The sequence below is a fragment of the Chrysemys picta genome, chromosome 11 (assembly GCF_011386835.1).
Source record: "Chrysemys picta bellii isolate R12L10 chromosome 11, ASM1138683v2, whole genome shotgun sequence".
Classification (NCBI taxonomy): Eukaryota; Metazoa; Chordata; order Testudines; family Emydidae; genus Chrysemys; species Chrysemys picta.
In genome coordinates, this window is record NC_088801.1 from 37477859 (window position 1) to 37496175 (window position 18317).

Here is an 18317-nt window from a genome sequence, read left to right on the forward strand (position 1 = left end):
ATTTTGACAAATTTATCTGGAGCATTCCAGCCAAATGTCATACTATACAGCAAAGTCTAAGGAAAAAACTGAAATTATTGATGTGCTTCTCACGTTAATCATAAGGCAACCTTTTATAGTTCACAATTAAATTAAAGACCTGACATAACTGGTGAGAGCCAGGTATACTACAAACAGAAGTTTTGTGTATGTTTTCCTACCCAACTCCCTCTGTCTGACCACACCCGCCCTGCTATTAGACACCAAATTCTAGAGTTAGAGATTACCAATATGAGCACAGATTTACATTCTGACCATTTTGTGCAGTGGTTTTGCAGTGTGCACCAATATCCTTTTATGCCTAAAATGAGAACAATGTCATCTCACGTTTGATCAAAGCCTTATTTGAATCCAGGTCTATAGAAGCAAAGACCTAAGCCCCAGCTCAGTAGGGAGAAAAAGTGTGATAATCGGGGGTGGGGGAGGGAAGAGAAGGTGACTATATGGTAGCATGCTCCTTCACTGCAAAGCCACAAGCAACTCCTGTGTGCTACTTCACAGGTTAAAGAGGGCAGCAGACTACAGCACAAGGCATGGCCAGATGCAAGGAGGAAGGAGCCAGCAAAACATGCTGCTTTAACAGTAGTGTAATCAGCTTTACCCCCTGTGAGCATATTGTTATTGTCATTTTATTTAAAAGCCATTTTAAAAATATGCCGGGAGTTGCTCTAGTCTGGGAAGACACAGTATTATTGATGGTGGATAGAACTGAAACTATTAATTAATTCATATTCTCTCTGCTGACTAGCCAGCGGGGTGGAAGCAGCTGATAAAGCACTATAATGTAGGTCCTATCTAATCAGTAACTATTGTTTGGGGTCATTCTAATTTACCAATACCAGAGAGATAGTATTAATAAATGTATTTAAAATCTGGAAACTATTTCCTTGCCAATTATAACCATTGTAGGATAGGTCCAAATGTAGATACCGGTTCTGATGCATTACAGGCTTTGCATGCCCATGGAAAGTGATTCAGCATTTGGTGCAAAATGTAGGTTTTTAGTATTTACATAAAGCATTGCTTAAAGGGGAGGGAGGAGGAGTTTAGATCCACTTTGCTACCAGATAGATGAAGTCAAATGTACACATTTTCAGCTTTTCGACTATAATAGTGCCGCTTTAAATTCTAGATAATTCTGCATAATGCTCTCAACATAATATTACATTGCTCACTTGCACTGAAGCCTTGTTATAGTTATTTAACAAACAGGGGCTATCACGTTAGCCCAGTAGTAATTTAAAGTGCTCTTTTCTTTCTATTCCAATGACAGTGTACAAAATAATGTTCTCAAAATACAAAATTTAATCAGTAAAGGGTCTTATGAATGTTTTTAAATTAGATTAAGTAGGTTGAACCTCTTCTTTTTTCTACTCTCAAATTATATTGTAATGTTAGCTTTCCCAGGAGAAATATAGCCGGCCAAGGTTAAATGATTCAGATAAAGTTTGGCACATCCTCTTAATCCAAAATCAACTAACTGGTGCCAAAGCTAATCACTGTATGAGCAGAATGGAGGCATTCTGTTGAAGATTAATTTCTCTGTGGTGTGAGTTTCCCCATCGGTAAAATGAGATATTTGTATACCATATAGGAGTGTTTTGTGGATTAATTAATTCATACCTGACAGGAGTGTATGCCGTAGAAAATCTTTTACTGTTAGGCCAATGGTACCCAAACTTTTTCACAGCATGGGCAACATTTTAATAGAAAGGGGTGTCTCGAGGATCTGTTTGTAATCACATAACATTCCAGAGGTAACTAGCAATTCTTTACATGGCATTGTAATGTTACAAATCTTATATGTTTATTTTGGGTGTATTTAATGTGATAAGTGTTTATCTCGTTTGAAAAAGTTAATCCCATTGTCAGTTTTACTCTTAATTTCATCTTCCCCTCCCATTTATTCTTTTACCCTTTCCTTCTTTGTGCATGCACCCCCTTCCTGTCTTCCTTTGCCTCATCCCCTTCTCCCCTGCACATGCTGCCCAGGCATCGATCTCTTTGTCTTCCTCCACTCCTGGATATACTGCATGGCCCGTGTCCCCAAGCGTTCTACTCCTGCAGGCAACTTCAGTTTCACTGGTCCATGGGGACTGCTTCGGTTTCCTCTCATGTAGAGTAGTTCCTACTAGCTGCATCAAAGCTGCCTCCTTCTTCTTGATTACAGCTGCTTCTACAGGCCTCCTGATAGGTGGAGAGCCAGCACCATGTGCCCAGCCACTTCTCTGCAGACCACCAGTGGTCCAGGGGCCACAGGCTGAAAACAGCTGAACTAGGTGACTGAAAATCTTTACTTTTTTACCCTTCCCTCTCCCCCGCCCCCACCAAAAAAAGGCAAAACAAAATCCATGCAAATGCTGTGTAACCACCAAGACTTGTCTAACATCACCACTCAATCGCACTGTGTTCCTAGCTTCTCAATGTCCTCTCCCCTTGAGTGTTTCTATCTTCTCATTCTACCTCCTCATCTACATTGCCAATCTAAACTGCAAGCTTTTTAGGGCAGCGACCTCTGTCTTAATATCTGACTGTAAAGCTCCTAGTTCACTGGTGGCAGGATATAACTAATAGCACAGCACTTTGGAAATGTTACATGGTATGTAATATAATTTGTCAAGAACAAATCATGTCAAACCAACCTAATAGCTTTTTTTGACAGGGCCACAAGCTTTGTGGATAGGAGGGAAGCAGTAGATGTGGTATAATTTGACTTTAATAAGGCTTTTGATACTGTCTCGCATGACCTTTTCATAAACAAATTAGGGAAATACAACCCAATGGAGCTACTATAAGGTGAGTGCATAACTGGTTGGAAAACCATTCCCAGAGAGTAGTAATCCATGGTTCACAGTCAAGCTGGAAGCGCATATCAAGTGAGATCCTGCAGGGATCAGTTCTGGGTCTAGTTCTGTTCAATATCTTCATCAATGTTTTAATAATGGCATAGAGAGTACACTTATAAAGTTTGTGGACGATACCAAGGTGGGAGGGGTGGCAGGTGCTTTGGAGGATAGAATTAAAATTCAAAATGATTTGGACAAACTGAAGAAATTGTCTGAAGTAACCAGAATGAAAATCAATAGGGACAAATGCAAAGTACTCCACTTAGGAAAGAACAGTCAGTTGCACACTGCCTAGAAAGGAGTACTGCAGACTGGGATCTGGGGGTCATAGTGGAGCATAAGCTAAATCTGAGTCAACAATGTAACATTACTCCAAAAAAAGTAAACATCATTCTGGGATGTATTAGCACGAGTGTTATAAGCAGGACTGGATTATTGTGTCCAGTTCTAGGGGCCACGTTTCAGGAAAGATGTGGACAAATTGGAGAAATTAGTAGCCGTGTTGGTCCTATTAGAGAGATAAGGTAACTGAGGTGATATCTTTCATTAGACCAACTTCTGTTGCTGAGAGAGACAAGCTTTCAAGCTTAGTCCAGTAGAAGATATTACTTCGCCCACCTTGTCTCTCTAATATCCTGGGTCCAACACAGCTACAACAACTCTGCAAACTATTCTGTATTTTCAGGCAGCAGATTTTGAATGACTAATTAACAATTTTCATACCAGGAACTTGATTTACAGAGTTACTCATTCTCTCAAGGAGCAGAAACAATAGCACTAGACCTTGGACTTAGGACTAATAATCAAAACTAAGGAATGCTGCTTGAATTTCAGATATTTTGTAGTCACAACAAACAGTTAATGAACCAGCTATTGGCCAATAATTATTTGAAGGAAACTTTTGGCAAATAATTTTGAACAATGAATAAATTTGAGGAAGTAATAAACTATTCATGTATAAATTAAGATAAAAAAGAGGCTCGGTGAATTAAATAAATAACTCACCTTGAATCTTCTCCCTTGAATAAATCCTTGTTTATATTCTTTAGCAGAGGAGATGTAACATTGTCATCCTATCTGCTTCTGATGAAGTGTAAGCTTATGCTGTCCTTAACGGAGGCTGGTTATTTTATCCCTTTGACTTGTTTATGGTTCTTGAGACCCCAAAGCTTCAAATACTGTCTGAAGCAGAACTTGAGCCTCAGCAGTTTTAGGTTAGCCTAGAGGGAAACTAACCAATGCAAAAGTTAAAAATGTCATTCACCAGTGAAAGGTTTAATGTAAATAACAACCAGTGACATTTGCTCAGTGTTTCTGGTTTTGGATTTTCATGTGATCATAACAAGCAAAATTTAAATAAAAAGAGTATCATCAGGCTTATCAAAGTCAATCCTTATTATCCTCAATTTTGGTTCATACAGATTGTTCCCTGTGGCTCCAATAACACATTCTGTTGGCAGGGACAGATTGTTCAATCAGTGTTCTTGGAGCTTTGGAGTTGTTATTATTTTGAATAGTGTCTTTTCTAAAATACAAATAGAACAGAAACAATTACTGCAGCACTCTGGGCTGAGAATTATTGGGATGGGTGTAAATATCTCAAGAGAAAGTAAGGGGCATTCACCTTCTTGCTGCTGCCACACCTATTTGCGGTGCTGTTTTTAAATCACTGTGATTAATGAAGTATGAAGGCTGGAGAATAAACAGAATACTGATGAACAACGGCTATCAGGATTGCTCCCACACATCCACTGCGATGGATTCCACTATACACTCCTAATCTGGAGCTGAGGGGAGCTCTGTGAGAGACAACTTTGCCACCTACAGAGAGAGACCAAGACTAAAGGAATTTACGTTTTCTGGTTTTGCGAAAAGGAGAGGGAAAAAAATCCAAAATTGACTCAGAATTTACTTTTAAATGAAACTGTTACTTGACTGTTTCTAGAAGATGGCTACTTTACTATACCTCTTGGAGTAGCACCATAGACTTACATTAGAGTGTTGATGCTTTGAATTTCTCAGCTAACATTTGTATTATTTAGTTAAGCTTTGCTTATTCTCTAATGACCAGGTGTTGAATTCTGTGTGGTGTTCTGTCCATCAGCTGCGAGGATACTTTTTTTGTTTGCCTGTCTAAGTTCTTTAGCAAGTAGATAAAATTACTCTCCAACAAGAATGTAACCTTTGGATCATATGTTTGACAGCTTTTCTCTTAATTTATGCATTGAACCGCTTCTGTTTAATATGATCGATCTTTGGGGGTCTTGTAGGTGATTCAGTTATTCTAGTGTAAAAAACTCTGGAAGCAAATTACTATGGGTTAAATTCTGCTCTTGAATTACTGCATTGGTTTGAGGCAGCGCAGAGTTACTGTGGAAAAGATTATTGGGAGAAGTTGGTACAGTCATCTTGCTGGGGTGTCTAACTTGCTCCATAGATGGGTCCTAACCCTGCCTCCTCCCAACTTCCTGGGGGGGAATGGAGGGAACATTTCCGAAGTTTTCTTGCACTCAGGAACTGCAATTGTCCTTAGTGCCAAGAGGAAGCATGGAAGAGGAAGTGGGCATGGCAAAGGCTTTTTTTACTCTCTCCCTGCACACCCTTGCAAAGGTTAGGGACAATCTGGCCCATACATCATATGCCCCAAGTCTTTCATTTATGCAGGGAACAATACAGACCCTGAAACAGATGCCTCTTGACATGAATTATGTGCTGTCTGTCCAAGCTTTTAATATGTTCTTAAAGATTTTCAGATTTGGAAATATAAATGACGTTGTTTCCTCTATCTATGTGCTCTGATCCCAGACACATACACATGCATTTTGGCAGAACATATTCCTGATAAAACATTTTGCTGAGTATAATTGCATTCTGCCAGGGAATCTGAAATCCTCCTTTATTCAAATCTCTATAGAAAGACTCTCCTGAGATATGCGCTTTGATTGTGAAGGTGTATATGACCCTGTGTTTTCAGTTGTTCTGTCAACAAGAGTGGAGATATTAGTGTTCATACCAGTGACTGCAAATCTGTTAGTGGGCAGGAGCCATTGATGAGAAGAAATTGGGTGAACAGATAAGCACAATTGAACTCAGCACAATAGACAGCTTGATCAGAATGGCTCCTTTTACACTACATCAAACATGAATAAGTTCCTGTCTGTTGCATTATATTAGTTAAATAACTGAAAGCCCTACTGATCTATATGGGGCTTAAAATAACATTATCTCAGTGGCAATTCTGTGATTTCTGCAAAGATGTTTTGTTGCTGATTAGTATTAAAACAGGCGACAGTCAGACTGTATTGGCATCTCGCCAGGAGCCCAGGGCTTCAGTTAATTAGTGGTTAATTTATCAAAAATAAATGTGCAGCATATTTGTTTGTACTTTTATCTTCCTCAATAGGTTAACAAAAAAAATAAAAATTTAGCTTTTGATCATCTTTGATCTCATCCTGCACTTACACATAAGTCCCGTGGCAAGACATTGTAAGTCACAGTTGTCCCTCAGGATGCCTAGTGGACACCCCACCTTGGGGCCAGTGTCACTTCCTTGATCTGTCTGATTTATTCTTGCACAACACAGGCGTCTGTACTTTACAGAGTCAAAATCCCTGGTTGTTATGTGACAGCACTGAAGCACATTGAACAACTCAGAATTCACTTGATTGTTCGGGAACAACTTTAAGATCCCGAGCCAAATTCTTTTGTCGTTCATGAATGGCCACTTGCTTTCAAACACAGGTACATGTTAGTCCATTGCTCATTTTGATTTCCCTCTCCATCTGACAAGTGACTCAAAATCAAAAGAAGCTATGGGTCAAGTTCTGCACTTAACTATAAGGATGTAAATCCGGAGACGCTCTGTGATGGGGTGTACAAACCCCACACTGGGCACTAAGGGGTTAAGGAATTATTTTGGGCTCAGCCAGCCCTGCCCCACTACACTTGCAGCAAATGCTCCATCTGTTGGAGTAATTAAGACAGGGAATTAGCTCATTTGGGTGGCAGCGCTGAAGGTGAGCAGACCTGCAGCCCACAGCTCCAGCAGCACAGAGTAGAGGGAAGCCTAAAGGCTCTGACACAGCTGCTCAAGAGGGCCCTCCCTGAGGGAAGGGAGGACCCACCCCAGAGACAATCGGAGAGGGAAGTATCCCCCTCTCCCTCATCTGTGGACTCTGGACATTGGAAACCCACTCTTACTTATTTGGTTTGGACTTCCCCAGCAGGGGAATGCCTTGGACTTAGCTGACCTGGGGAGGGGAGAGGGAGGAAGTGTCCCAGGGAAGACAGCCTTAAGCAGCCTTGGTTGCCATACCACTGGTAGCCCAAAATGCCCTGGGTCAGAACCGGTTGGAGTGGGAGGGCCCAGGCTCCCCTGCCCACAACCCCGTTGGCAGTCAGTGGTTGCGGTCATGACCACTAGGCCACGCTCCCCAACCAGACCCTGAGTGAGGACTATTACACGCTCTATTTAGTAGGGGTCTGTTGGATTTACACCTGTGTAAATGAGAGCAGAATTTGGCTGTGTGTGTATGTTTCTAATGCTATTGATAAAGCAGCAATATATTCACTTCATACTGCCCTCTCTGCTCTCGAGGAGGCTGAGCAGATCTCTGTGCTCTAGACTTATAACTGATCTAGGGCCCCTGGCCTTCATGGCTCTGGTTCATTCACAGAGTCGGCTTTGCCTTCACTTTTGTGGGAGCTCTTTGTCACTGGTAGAATTCTGAACTAATACACAAGGGAGGGTTGGAAAAGGACAGCAGTGATGAAGGAAGAGAAAGGAAAACTGTAACTGTTGACCTAAATGGCTGATGATACATCTAGGCTACAGATACACACATAGCCCAAACAGGGAGGAGCCTGGCAGAGTCTGGATTGATTTGAAAAGGGCCTTGAATAATTGTAAAGCACGTTTTTTTTTTAATGTATTATCTGCACAGGTCTCCCTCTCAGCTAGACAGATTAAGTGGCTTCTCTGGTAGCATCACCAACATCATTTGGTATGGTGAAAGTTGCAGACGTCAATGGAAATAGCCAGTTGGAGGCAGCTGGCCCTGAGCTGGTAGAATAGGCAGTGCCTGCTCTGTGTTTCAGGAGTTTGCGCAAACCTGAGAGTGAGATGAAAAGAAAAATAATGGATAGAAGTCATCTCAGAGAACATCATTATACTGTATTGGGGCTATCTTCATGATTACAGATGTCACCACTGGAGTTAAGTATCAGAGGGGTAGCCGTGTTAGTCTGGATCTGTAAAAGCACCGAAGAGTCCTGTGGCACCTTATAGACTAACAGACGTATTGGAGCATGAGCTTTTGTGGGTGAATACCCATGCATCCAATGAAGTGAGTATTCACCCATGAAAGCTCATGCTCCAATACATCTGTTAGTCTATAAGGTGCCACAGGACTCTTTACCACTGGAGTTGGTACACAAATAGCTGTCCAGGAGATAGAATGTGTCAGACCCGCTCCAGCATTATGTTCCTTGTATTGGTCCAGGCCTTGGAGCGCATTGACCAGAGAAGTAGAGATCATGAATAGGGCTGACAAGCAAATCCAGGACCCCATTGCAATGCCATTGGGTACTCCATCTCTCTCCTTCCCCTCAGGCCTTCACTGTTTCACTGATGCTCTGAGAGTAACTGGACCATCCACCTACTCCTGTCAGCTTATGCTAGATCTTTGTCACTCTGTTCTCATTTCCCATGCTCTGACTACTGGCATAAGATCCACTTCCATGCACTGAAAAGGAATAGAAAATCTGGGAGACAGAAAAGGAAAGGGAAACCAGCTGGTCCTTCCACTCAGCAAGAACCAAAGAGTGTCCCTCCAGAGCAGTGATGTGAAAGGAACAGCAGCTGACTGAGCAGCCAGTCAGAAAAGAGAAGAACTGGCAAGACAGGCCTTTAAGTACTAGCTCTGTTAGGCTGAAATATTTAGCAGAGCTGCTGGTTGAGGCCCCTTGGCAGGTCAGTGGTATAGACCCAGGCTTCTTGGTTAAAAATGGTTAATTTTGTCCTGGGGAGGAGCCCTTCAATTCATACTCCCTTCAGGAGAAGTTTGGCAACTCATCTTAACTGATCCTGGTCAGAAGTTCTATTCACCCTAACACATGTGCGAAGTTATCGTATAACTGAGGTCTGAATTACAAATAGATAGAGAACCCAGTTGAAATTATGAGAGCTGAGATATAGGTCACATTCAACTCTAATCATGGTAAAAAGACAGGGTGATCCCCTGCAGAAACTGGTCCCTTACCTGGAAGATAGGTCGTAATCATTGTCAGCTGAGGGGGACTTACCATCCCTTGTCCCCTCACACACATACACATCTCATTCTCTCCCCACCTTCCTATGATGGTCCAGCTGAAAATTTCACACCCCTTCAAGCTTCTGACTCAGGAAGGCAATATCAGGCTCAGAGCACAGCTGGATAATTAAGTTTAACAGATTTAATATTTTTTTTTGAAAGTGTAGAACAGTCTGCTGGCCAAGAGAAGAGTGTTTAATAGCAGTAATTCTGTCCGGTGTTCAGTGCGTTCTATTGTGCACAACAGGGGATAGAGGTAGTAATAGTGCTGTGCCCAATGTTCTAACTTAATTGGAATAGTGGGGAGTTGGGGTTAAGCAGATATCTCTCTGGTGCAAACATGCTGTTCTGGAGTGCCATGTATTGCATATATTGTGCGTGTGTTGGGAGCAGGATTGTTGTCAATAATGCTAAAGTGCGTTGAATCATTACACTATTGACTAACTAAATTTGAATGCTCCATGGAAGCTATAGAGATTAGAAAAGACTAAGAATCTCTCTCTCGAGATCCTTCCAGCTGGTAAAGAGAGAGACCACTGCCTTAATTGTGAGTCTAGATTGGACAGGGCTGAGGAGTATTTTTCCCTCCCATAACATTATTTTTTTCCACCTTACTGTTCTTCCTTTCTTCCAAGTGCTTTACTAACGAATGACTGAAGCCTCACAACAGCCCTGTGAGGCAGGTAAAAGTCATATTATACCCATTTTAATGAGCAAACTGAGGCAAAGGAGTACTGAGTGTCAGTTTTCCCTCTAATTTTTCCCACTCATGTGCGGAATGAATTTTGTTATGTGCACCAGTATGGAGCTGATGTGTGACACATCACGTTCATATTGATGCACATAACAAAATTCATGTGGTGCGGATGGGGCTGAGGGGTTCGGAGTGTGGGAGGGGCTCAGGTGTGGGGCATGTGGAGTACAGGGATATAAGGGCTATGGTTGGGGGTGCAGGCTCTGGGGTGGGGCAGGGGATGAGGGGCTCAGGGATGGGGCAGAGGGTTGGGGTGTGGGCTCTGGGGCAGGGCCGGGGATATGGGGCAGAGGGTTGGGGTGTGGGGGGGGTGAAGGCTCCAGGGTGGGGCCAGGGATGAGAAGCTCAGGGCTGGGGCAGAGGGTTGGGGTGCTGGAGGGTGCTCTGGGGCTACAGTGGGGAGAAAGAACTCCCCACAGCTCTCTCTCCCCATGCAGAACCTGGGCTGGTTGGGAGAGGTGCCTTTCCCTGCCCTTCCAGCGCCGGGGCTGGGACCGTGGGATAGGCGCCCCTCCCCCGGCCATGGCACATCCAGGGCTGGGTTGGGAACCGGGGAGGGCCACCCCTCCCCCGGCCGCAGCAGATCCGGAGCTGAGTTGGGGCCGGAGGAGGGGTGCCCCTCGCCCGGCTGCAGCAGGTCTCGGCTGGGCAGGTTCGCTGAGCGCCTGCGCAGCGCTAAATAGACTGCTGTGCGGCCACGCAGGTTACAGGGAACTTAGCTGAGTGTCCTAAAATCACACAGCAAGTTACTTGAATAGCCAAACATAGAACCCAGGAGTCCCAACTTCCAGTTCTCTGCTCAAATTGACTAGCCTCAGACACTGGAGCAAGGAAACTCTCCAGCTCTCTTTGTTTGGAAGTGGAGGAGTAAATAGAAATGTTTTTAAGGTGAAAAAGCCGGGAAAGGACAAAACAATTGTTGCTGAAAAATAACTGACATAATCATTGAACACGCTTGTAATAAATAAGGTTTAAGTTACAATTACATTTGCTTTTATACCTGGCTATCGATATGCTAGGGATGGGTGTGGTATTGCAGGATGTCTCACTCCTGTGAAGTGTTAAAGCAAAAGCAGGACAACTATACTGAAACGGCAGACGGGCCATACACAGGGGCGTGCTGGCTCCTTTGCTCTCCCCTATCTCAGCGTAACTGCTGGCTGCCCCATTTTGGCAACATGTGCCTTTCTTTCACTAGGTGAATTTGGGGAGAAGTGACTGGCCAGGAAGAGGGTAGACGTGAGGAGCAGCCCTTCAGTGCAGCAGTCTCCCCTAGAAACACGGTATATTGTATGCTGGGAAACACCATAGAAGCTAGTGCTACTCACAGTAATTTTCATTTCAGTTCTGCCTCCTTTGGCTGAGAAGCAGGAGCAAGTTGCCTAGGGCCAAATTTTCAGAAGTGGTCTCTGATTTTGTTGTGCCTAAGTTTTTATGTGACCAGCTTGGGACATCTTGGGCCTAATTTTCACAAGTGCAAAGCACCAGCAGTTCTAACCAGATCACCTCTGGAAATCAAGCTCAAGGTGTCAGGTAAGGCAGACAAAAAAATGGTGGCTTCCACAATCAATGGACACTTGTGAAAATTTGAGAGTTAAGCACCGAGGTGCATTTAAAAATCCCACTAGGTGCCTAGCTGCAGTTTTAGGCACCTAAATACTTCAAAAAATCTGGCCCTTAGGCCCTTTTGTAAATTTTACCCAGAACCAACTTAGTTGTGCGATTGCCACCGCAGGCTTTCTGTTTTAGTCTAGTGTATATGGTTAATATGTTTCAAATGAGTCTTTAGAAGAATGGAAGTTGGAAGGGAGGTTTGGGGAGTTTAGTGGCCTTGCCCTGCCCTGAAAATCTAAATATAGAACCAGCTCCCTTCATATTCACTCCTACCTAACCAGCTGATCCCTATTTACACAGCCTTCCAAAATGGGATATTCTTTCTTTTGGGCATAAACCAATTTTTTACCTATCTGATATTTCTGTGGTCTTCTATGTTCAGATTCTATTTCTGTTTTTCATTATGTACTTGAATTGCTTAACAATTATCCTTAAAGGCCCAGCTGTCCCTCCCATGCCAACCACATTGTGTCATGTCACTGTCCTTGAATTGCATTTTGAGTAGTCAGTGCAATAATCTTTGTGCAAACCGTATCAGACACTTATTGGAAAGTTCTAGTTTGTTCCTCAATCTGTCAAACATGAGCAGATCTGAGAGGGTTCTGATCTGCTGATGGATGCTTATTTCCCATCTCTGATATCCAGCAGGTAACATTTGTGCGGTGATATTGCTTTAGGCCTCAGACATGCTCTACATGGCCTCTCTATCTTCTTAAGATTTCAGACTTTGTTAGAATGGGCCATATTCATCCCTGGTGCAGCATAACTTACTCCTTACAGTTCTGGAATGGGCAGGTTTTTAGACATCAAAAAGGAGATTCAACGTAATGAGAGTAACTTTACATGCAAGAGCTGCTTATTTTAAAAGTTGAGTTTCATATTGTAATTAGAACTGAAATAACTACTAATGAAATAAACAAAGCTGACTAAAGCTATGTTTTGATATGCATGGAGAGTGTCACCTTGGATTATGAAGTGGGACATTACTGTGCCATTTAGCGCTACCGTTGACAGAACAAATTGCACAAAGCTGAGACTATAAATCTTAGCTAGTAACAGCAATCATGTGCCAAATATCTAGCCTTAACTGCAGACTCTTTCATTTTCTAATGTTTATGCCATAAACAGAAAGAATTGTAAAAGTAAGACTGTATAATGAAGCAATGAAACTTCCCTCTCTCACAAAAAACATTGTAAAATTTATGAGGCAGATTCAATTTAGCATAAGGGACCAGGAATAAAAAAGGACCAATGTTTAATAGAATCAAAACAACATTCTGATGCTCTACAGCTTTAAGATTAATCTGCTTAAGCTAGTTTATTAGAAATCATCTACTAATTTTAACCGAAACACTTTTATCCTAATTAAATCATAAATACTTGTTGCATTTGGATATTTCCCATTAATAGTGATGGAGTTATACACAAGTGTTTTTGGAGAAAATAGTGACCAAGTCAGTCATTAGGTAAAAAGAATTCTTGAAGTGTACAAGATATGTCAACGTTCAAACACAGTCTGGTGATTCAGTCCAAGAAAATGAGATCTGAACTATTCTAAAGCCCTATAGGACATTAGCTAGATTTCTGTGTTCTAAACACAGCATAACAAGAGCAGATTGAAAGCTGCGCATTTGTTAGCTTGATTAAATGTGCCATCTGCTGGCTATGTAGTGATAATTAAAATTTTAAAATATTAAATGCAATGAACTTTCCAATACTTTAGATATGAGCAAGAGGGGTATAGAGTAGAATGTAAGAAACCCTCATGATCTTCTTCATTTTTTAATTGACTCCTGAAAGTATCAAGCATTCCTAGATAGCCGTATGTTGCCATAAGTACTGCTGTTTCTTCTACCTACATCCTATTATTGCCCAATCTCCTGTTAGTTTTGGTTGTTGCCTCACTCTTCACTATGACCCAGATTGTATCAAGCACTATTTTAGTTTTCAAGTGTTGAATGAGTTAATTCCTATTACACTCTGAGTCCTATCATAGGCATGCTATTGCCTTATATACCACAATTGCTGAAGTCTCATGTTACTTGAATTGTCCCATAGTACAGGTTCAGATCAACAAACCATCACTGGAGGCTTTGCTCGTGTCAAGACTGGGAATTTACAGTAAAAACATTAACAGAGCTGTAAATAGTATTGACAAATGCTCTAATAATGTATTTACTGCCATATGGTTTAATGTTCTTTGTTATAAGAAGTATCTGATAGCAAGTATTGGTTACTATTTATAATATATCTTTTTCCTCCAAATCAGACAAATCCCTTTCAGAGAGGGGAAAAACTCATTATACCGGTAAAATGGGTGGAGTGTTGGTGTCATTATGTTGTACTCAAGTACAGTCTGATTTTAAGGTCCCTCCTTCTTAGAAGAATTAGGTTACCTGGAAGTGAGAGGTGTCCCTCTTGCTTAAGTGCTTCATTGTTAGCCTATGATGGACGTGATGGAAAGTGTATATTCTGCATGAGGAGGAGAATAATCTGAAGAATGGGAATCTGTCATTCCTCTGGGATTGTCCAGGATAAAGAGGTATTAGAGAGAACCCATGTCTGGTTACTCACCAGTTCTGAAGAGGAAGGGGGTGGGGGGGAAGTGTAGAACCTTTGCTTTGTATATGTGGTGTTCGCTGATTGAAATTAAATAGTGAAGGTGATGTTATGCAGTCATTTACCTCTGGAGACACAGAGCCACAAATGATGCTTTATCACTCCTCTTCCAGTGCTATTCAGTCTCTCATTATAAATCTGAGAATTGAATATATGTGTGGATACCATCTAATCAAATATTTGTCATCTTAATTAGAAAAAGGGCTCCTTTTTAGATTACTGTTGACTCGAACAAAATGTAAGTATTTTTGTCTCCCTCTCTCTTTTAGGATATTAAACACAATGCTGTTTGAATTGTATGAAGCTCTGGGCAATTTTCCTGCCCTGTGGTTCTTTAACACATTGCTCATAGTACTTCAAGTCCTGCACTGTTTTTGGTCTTATCTAATCATAAAAGCAGCTTATAAAGCTATCTCCAGAGGCAAGGTAAGATGACACAAACACTGTCTGATGTTTTGCAGTAAACATTTTGTTTGTAATGTTTTTAAAATTAGTGAATAGCACTTAGTAATTGTCCAGTGATTTGTTCTTTATCTGACCCAAAACACAGACTTGAGGACAGATGCTGTATTGTGATATGCTTTTCTTTCCTTTAATGGAAAGCTTACTAGCTTTGTACCTTGATAACAAATGTACTAGATGTGTGAACTACAAATACATGCATTTTTAAGACTAGGATTATGTTGTTATTAATGCTTCCTTTTTTTAAAAATAGGTGTGTCAAATCCCACTACACATATAGGAGTTGTGTAAATAGCACTTGTTTGCATTCTGCCAGTTCTGTTTTACTTCCTTTCTTAGAATATTTGGTGAAAAATATCTGCCTCCCAACTGAGAAGAATAATAAAATAAACTGAAACCTGTCATGCTGCCTCTTTGGTAATTGGCAGAGATGTGGGTCTGAACTCTTTACAGTCTTAAGCTTCAGGGACCTTTTGACTGAATAGAGGGCCGTATTTCCAGGAGCCAAAGGGCCAGACCTCTTTGTACAAAATTAACACATTGTTGCCACTTCTATTTAAAAACAGGGGTGTGGTTCACAGTGTCTACAAGTCCAAGCATACAGTATGTCCAGACTACTCAGATCAAGATGCTGAACCATCCAGTCTGTGGGCGCAGACTAACAAGGGGCAAAGCACTTAAGCATGTGCTTAACTTTAAGCATGTGAATAGTCCCATTGAAGTGAATGGGACTGTTCATGTGCTTAACTGCTTTACAAGATTGTGGCCAAAGTGCTCAGCTCCTTTTTGGATTGAGCCCACCTGATATCAGCTGCCCCCTCTGTATTAAAGATGTGTGCTGCCATGGTCTGTGATTTTGTTTGAGGGCCACAGTTGGGACACCTCTGCTTTAGCAATTCTAACCCTCAGTAATCCTGATTTCACACCAGCATTACTGTGACTTTCTTACTCTACTTGTTTATCCTTTTCCGTGTGCTGTCCTGGAAGGCTGGAAAGTGGAACCCTTTGCATGTAAGTTTCTCTGATTCTGCTGTGCAAAAGACGCATGCATACAAATCTATGTTTTGCTATTCCCTGTGTCCTTCCTCCCTGTTTCTTCTGATTGTTACACCTGCTTCTTGCTTGGGCTGTGTTTAGAGGCAGGGACTGTTTTTAACTTTGTGTTTGTGCAGTGTCCAGTGCTTACTGTGTGCCAAGGCTTGCCAGGACTGAGCCCCGGCATCTCTAGGCTTGTCACATCCGTTATGAAAGGAAAAAAATTGTGTGAGCCCCAGCACTTAATTGCTTGAGCCCCGGCACCTCTTTCGTTACAAATTAAGCACTGGCAGTGCCTAACCCCGAAGGACTCCAGTCCTGGTGGAGGTGTCTAGCTATTGTAATACAAATAAACATAACAGACTGTAGAACAGCCTAGCCCCCTGCTCTGGCACAATTCAGGTTGTGTATTTCAGTGCATGTCAGCTACCTAAAGAATTGAATTTAAATTTAAATTAATTCCATCAAAGAAAACTGTTAAGACATTGTTAAGGCTGCAGAGTTAAGCATTGAGAAATAAGGAAATGACAAGGTTAAGGATGTCAAGTATCAGAGGGGTAGCCGTATTGGTCTGTATCCACAAAAACAACGAGGAGTCGGGTGGCACCTTAAAGACTAACAGATTTGTTTGGGCATAAGATTTCGTGGGTAAAAAACTCACTTCTTCAGATGCATGGAGTGAAAATTACAGATGCATTATGCCTGCATCTGTAATTTTGAAGAAGTGGGTTTTTTACCACGAAAGCTTATGCCCAAATAAATCTGTTAGACTTTAAGGTGCCACCGGATTCCTCATTGTTTTTAAGGTTAAGGATGCACCTGCAACCTTAACTCTGCTCTCAACACTGCAATGTTAACTTACATGATCACATACTGTTCTGTTTCTCAGATAATACAATACAATACAATAAAATATACAGTGTGGTAACATAGCATTTTTTTCTTATTCTTGCAAATTGGGTCATTGTTATAATGGTCTAGTATTTTTTTTTATTGAGTTGGACTACTGGGACACTTATTGGGGTTACCCGAGGTGTCTGGGGTGAATCACTATCACCTGCTTACAGTGGGAGGGAGTCTTGTTCCTGCCCACAAGGAGAAACTCTCTCCAGCCACCAGCTAGCTGCTGGCAACACAAGCTGTTCCAGGCTATACAAGCACTTCTCTTTCCCTCTGCAAGCTAGCAGTTTACACACCCCACTCTGTTACTCTGGAGTACCAAGTTCCCTATTTTCTGGACCCCCTCAATCACACCGATCCACTGCTTCCATTCAGTTCACCCCCACTTCAGCAGTTTCACCTCAGTTCAACACTCTTCTTAGCACGAGGCACTCAGATGTATCTATAGTAAAACCAAATTAAAGTTTATTTGCGCGAGCATGAGATAAAGATTCAAAATACAGGCACGTAAAAGGATTTGGAAACATCAGGCTACAGGTAAAAGGAAAACATAAGACACAAACTATAGTTACTGTAGTTATAGTTATTAAGTTACTTTCCTGTCTGATAAGGTATTTCACACCCAAATGAGTGCTATAAAACTCTTGTACAGTCTAGAAAGCTGGGATCTACCGTTCATGAGACAACCCCTGTTGGCAGAGTCACTCCTCTATAATCCTCCCTGTCCTCTTCTTTCTTCTCTTACACAGTCACAGACTATTGTCCTTCAACCCACGGCTCCCATGTTCAGAGATTTTTTATTGGGGTTCTTTTGTCTTTGAAAATGCTGAAGACTGCATCTGGCCTAGACTGTAAACACAAACTGGGTCAGTCCACGGATGTCCCTCGTTCTCATGTTGAGTAGGTCAGGTCTCAGGTGATAGGTTTCACTCCCAACAGAGTTGGAACACAGTATTCTACATGTTAGATAGCTCTAAAAATGTACAAACATCTCACAATAACTGTGACGATCAGCTAGTTCTTAGCTTTCGGCAGAGACTATCCATGACTCCCCCTTTGGTGAAATATTGAGAAAATGGTTTGGGGTAATATACTTGTCTGAGTATGTCTGTGTCACAACTACTTATACAACAAGCTCTCTTTTTCAGTGAGGTCTGTATGTTAATAATTTAGTCAGCAGCCATATAATATTCAATTTATTTTCAACCAGCAGTAATCTTCATCAGGTGCATTTGAGCTAATGAGGTAATCAACTACACCGCTACCTCAATATAACGCGACCCGATATAACACGAATTTGGATATAACGCGGTAAAGCAGTGCTCGGGGGGAGGGGGGGCTGCGCACTCTGATGGATCAAAGTAAGTTCAATATAACGCGGTTTCACCTATAATGCGGTAAGATGTTTTGGCTCCCGAGGACAGCGTTATATCGAGGTAGAGGTGTATGACTGTAGTTTACCAGCTAATTTAGGTAGTCAGCATATGCCATCTTATCTTCATTTTTTACTCTGTGTTATACCTAATCTGTAGAATCATAAAATCAGAACTGGAAGGGACCTCGAGAGGTCATCTAGTCCAGTCACCTGCAGTTTGTTTTATAAAAATGGTGTGCCGTGTAGTTGTCATATAAATGACCACCCGGATTCTGTTTATTTGACATACACTGAGTAGTAGACAGTACAACAAGGTGCTACAGTTCTAAAGTTATAAAAACAAAACCCCTGCTTATTATACA

The 18317-nt window shown here is 41.8% G+C and overlaps 1 protein-coding gene across 2 annotated transcripts in view; it reads left to right on the forward strand.

Moving 5' to 3' along the window:
* The window catches only part of CERS6 (ceramide synthase 6), a 208959-nt gene that overhangs the window by 184028 nt on the left and 6614 nt on the right, over window positions 1-18317 (forward strand). Inside the window, exons 9-10 of one of the 2 annotated variants that reach the window (XM_005290402.5) lie at window positions 14453-14609; window positions 15633-15656. In XM_005290402.5, the coding sequence (XP_005290459.1) occupies window positions 14453-14609; window positions 15633-15656 (181 nt within the window). The remainder of the gene's footprint in view (window positions 1-14452; window positions 14610-15632; window positions 15657-18317) is intronic. The other variant, XM_005290403.4, reaches the window with a different exon arrangement.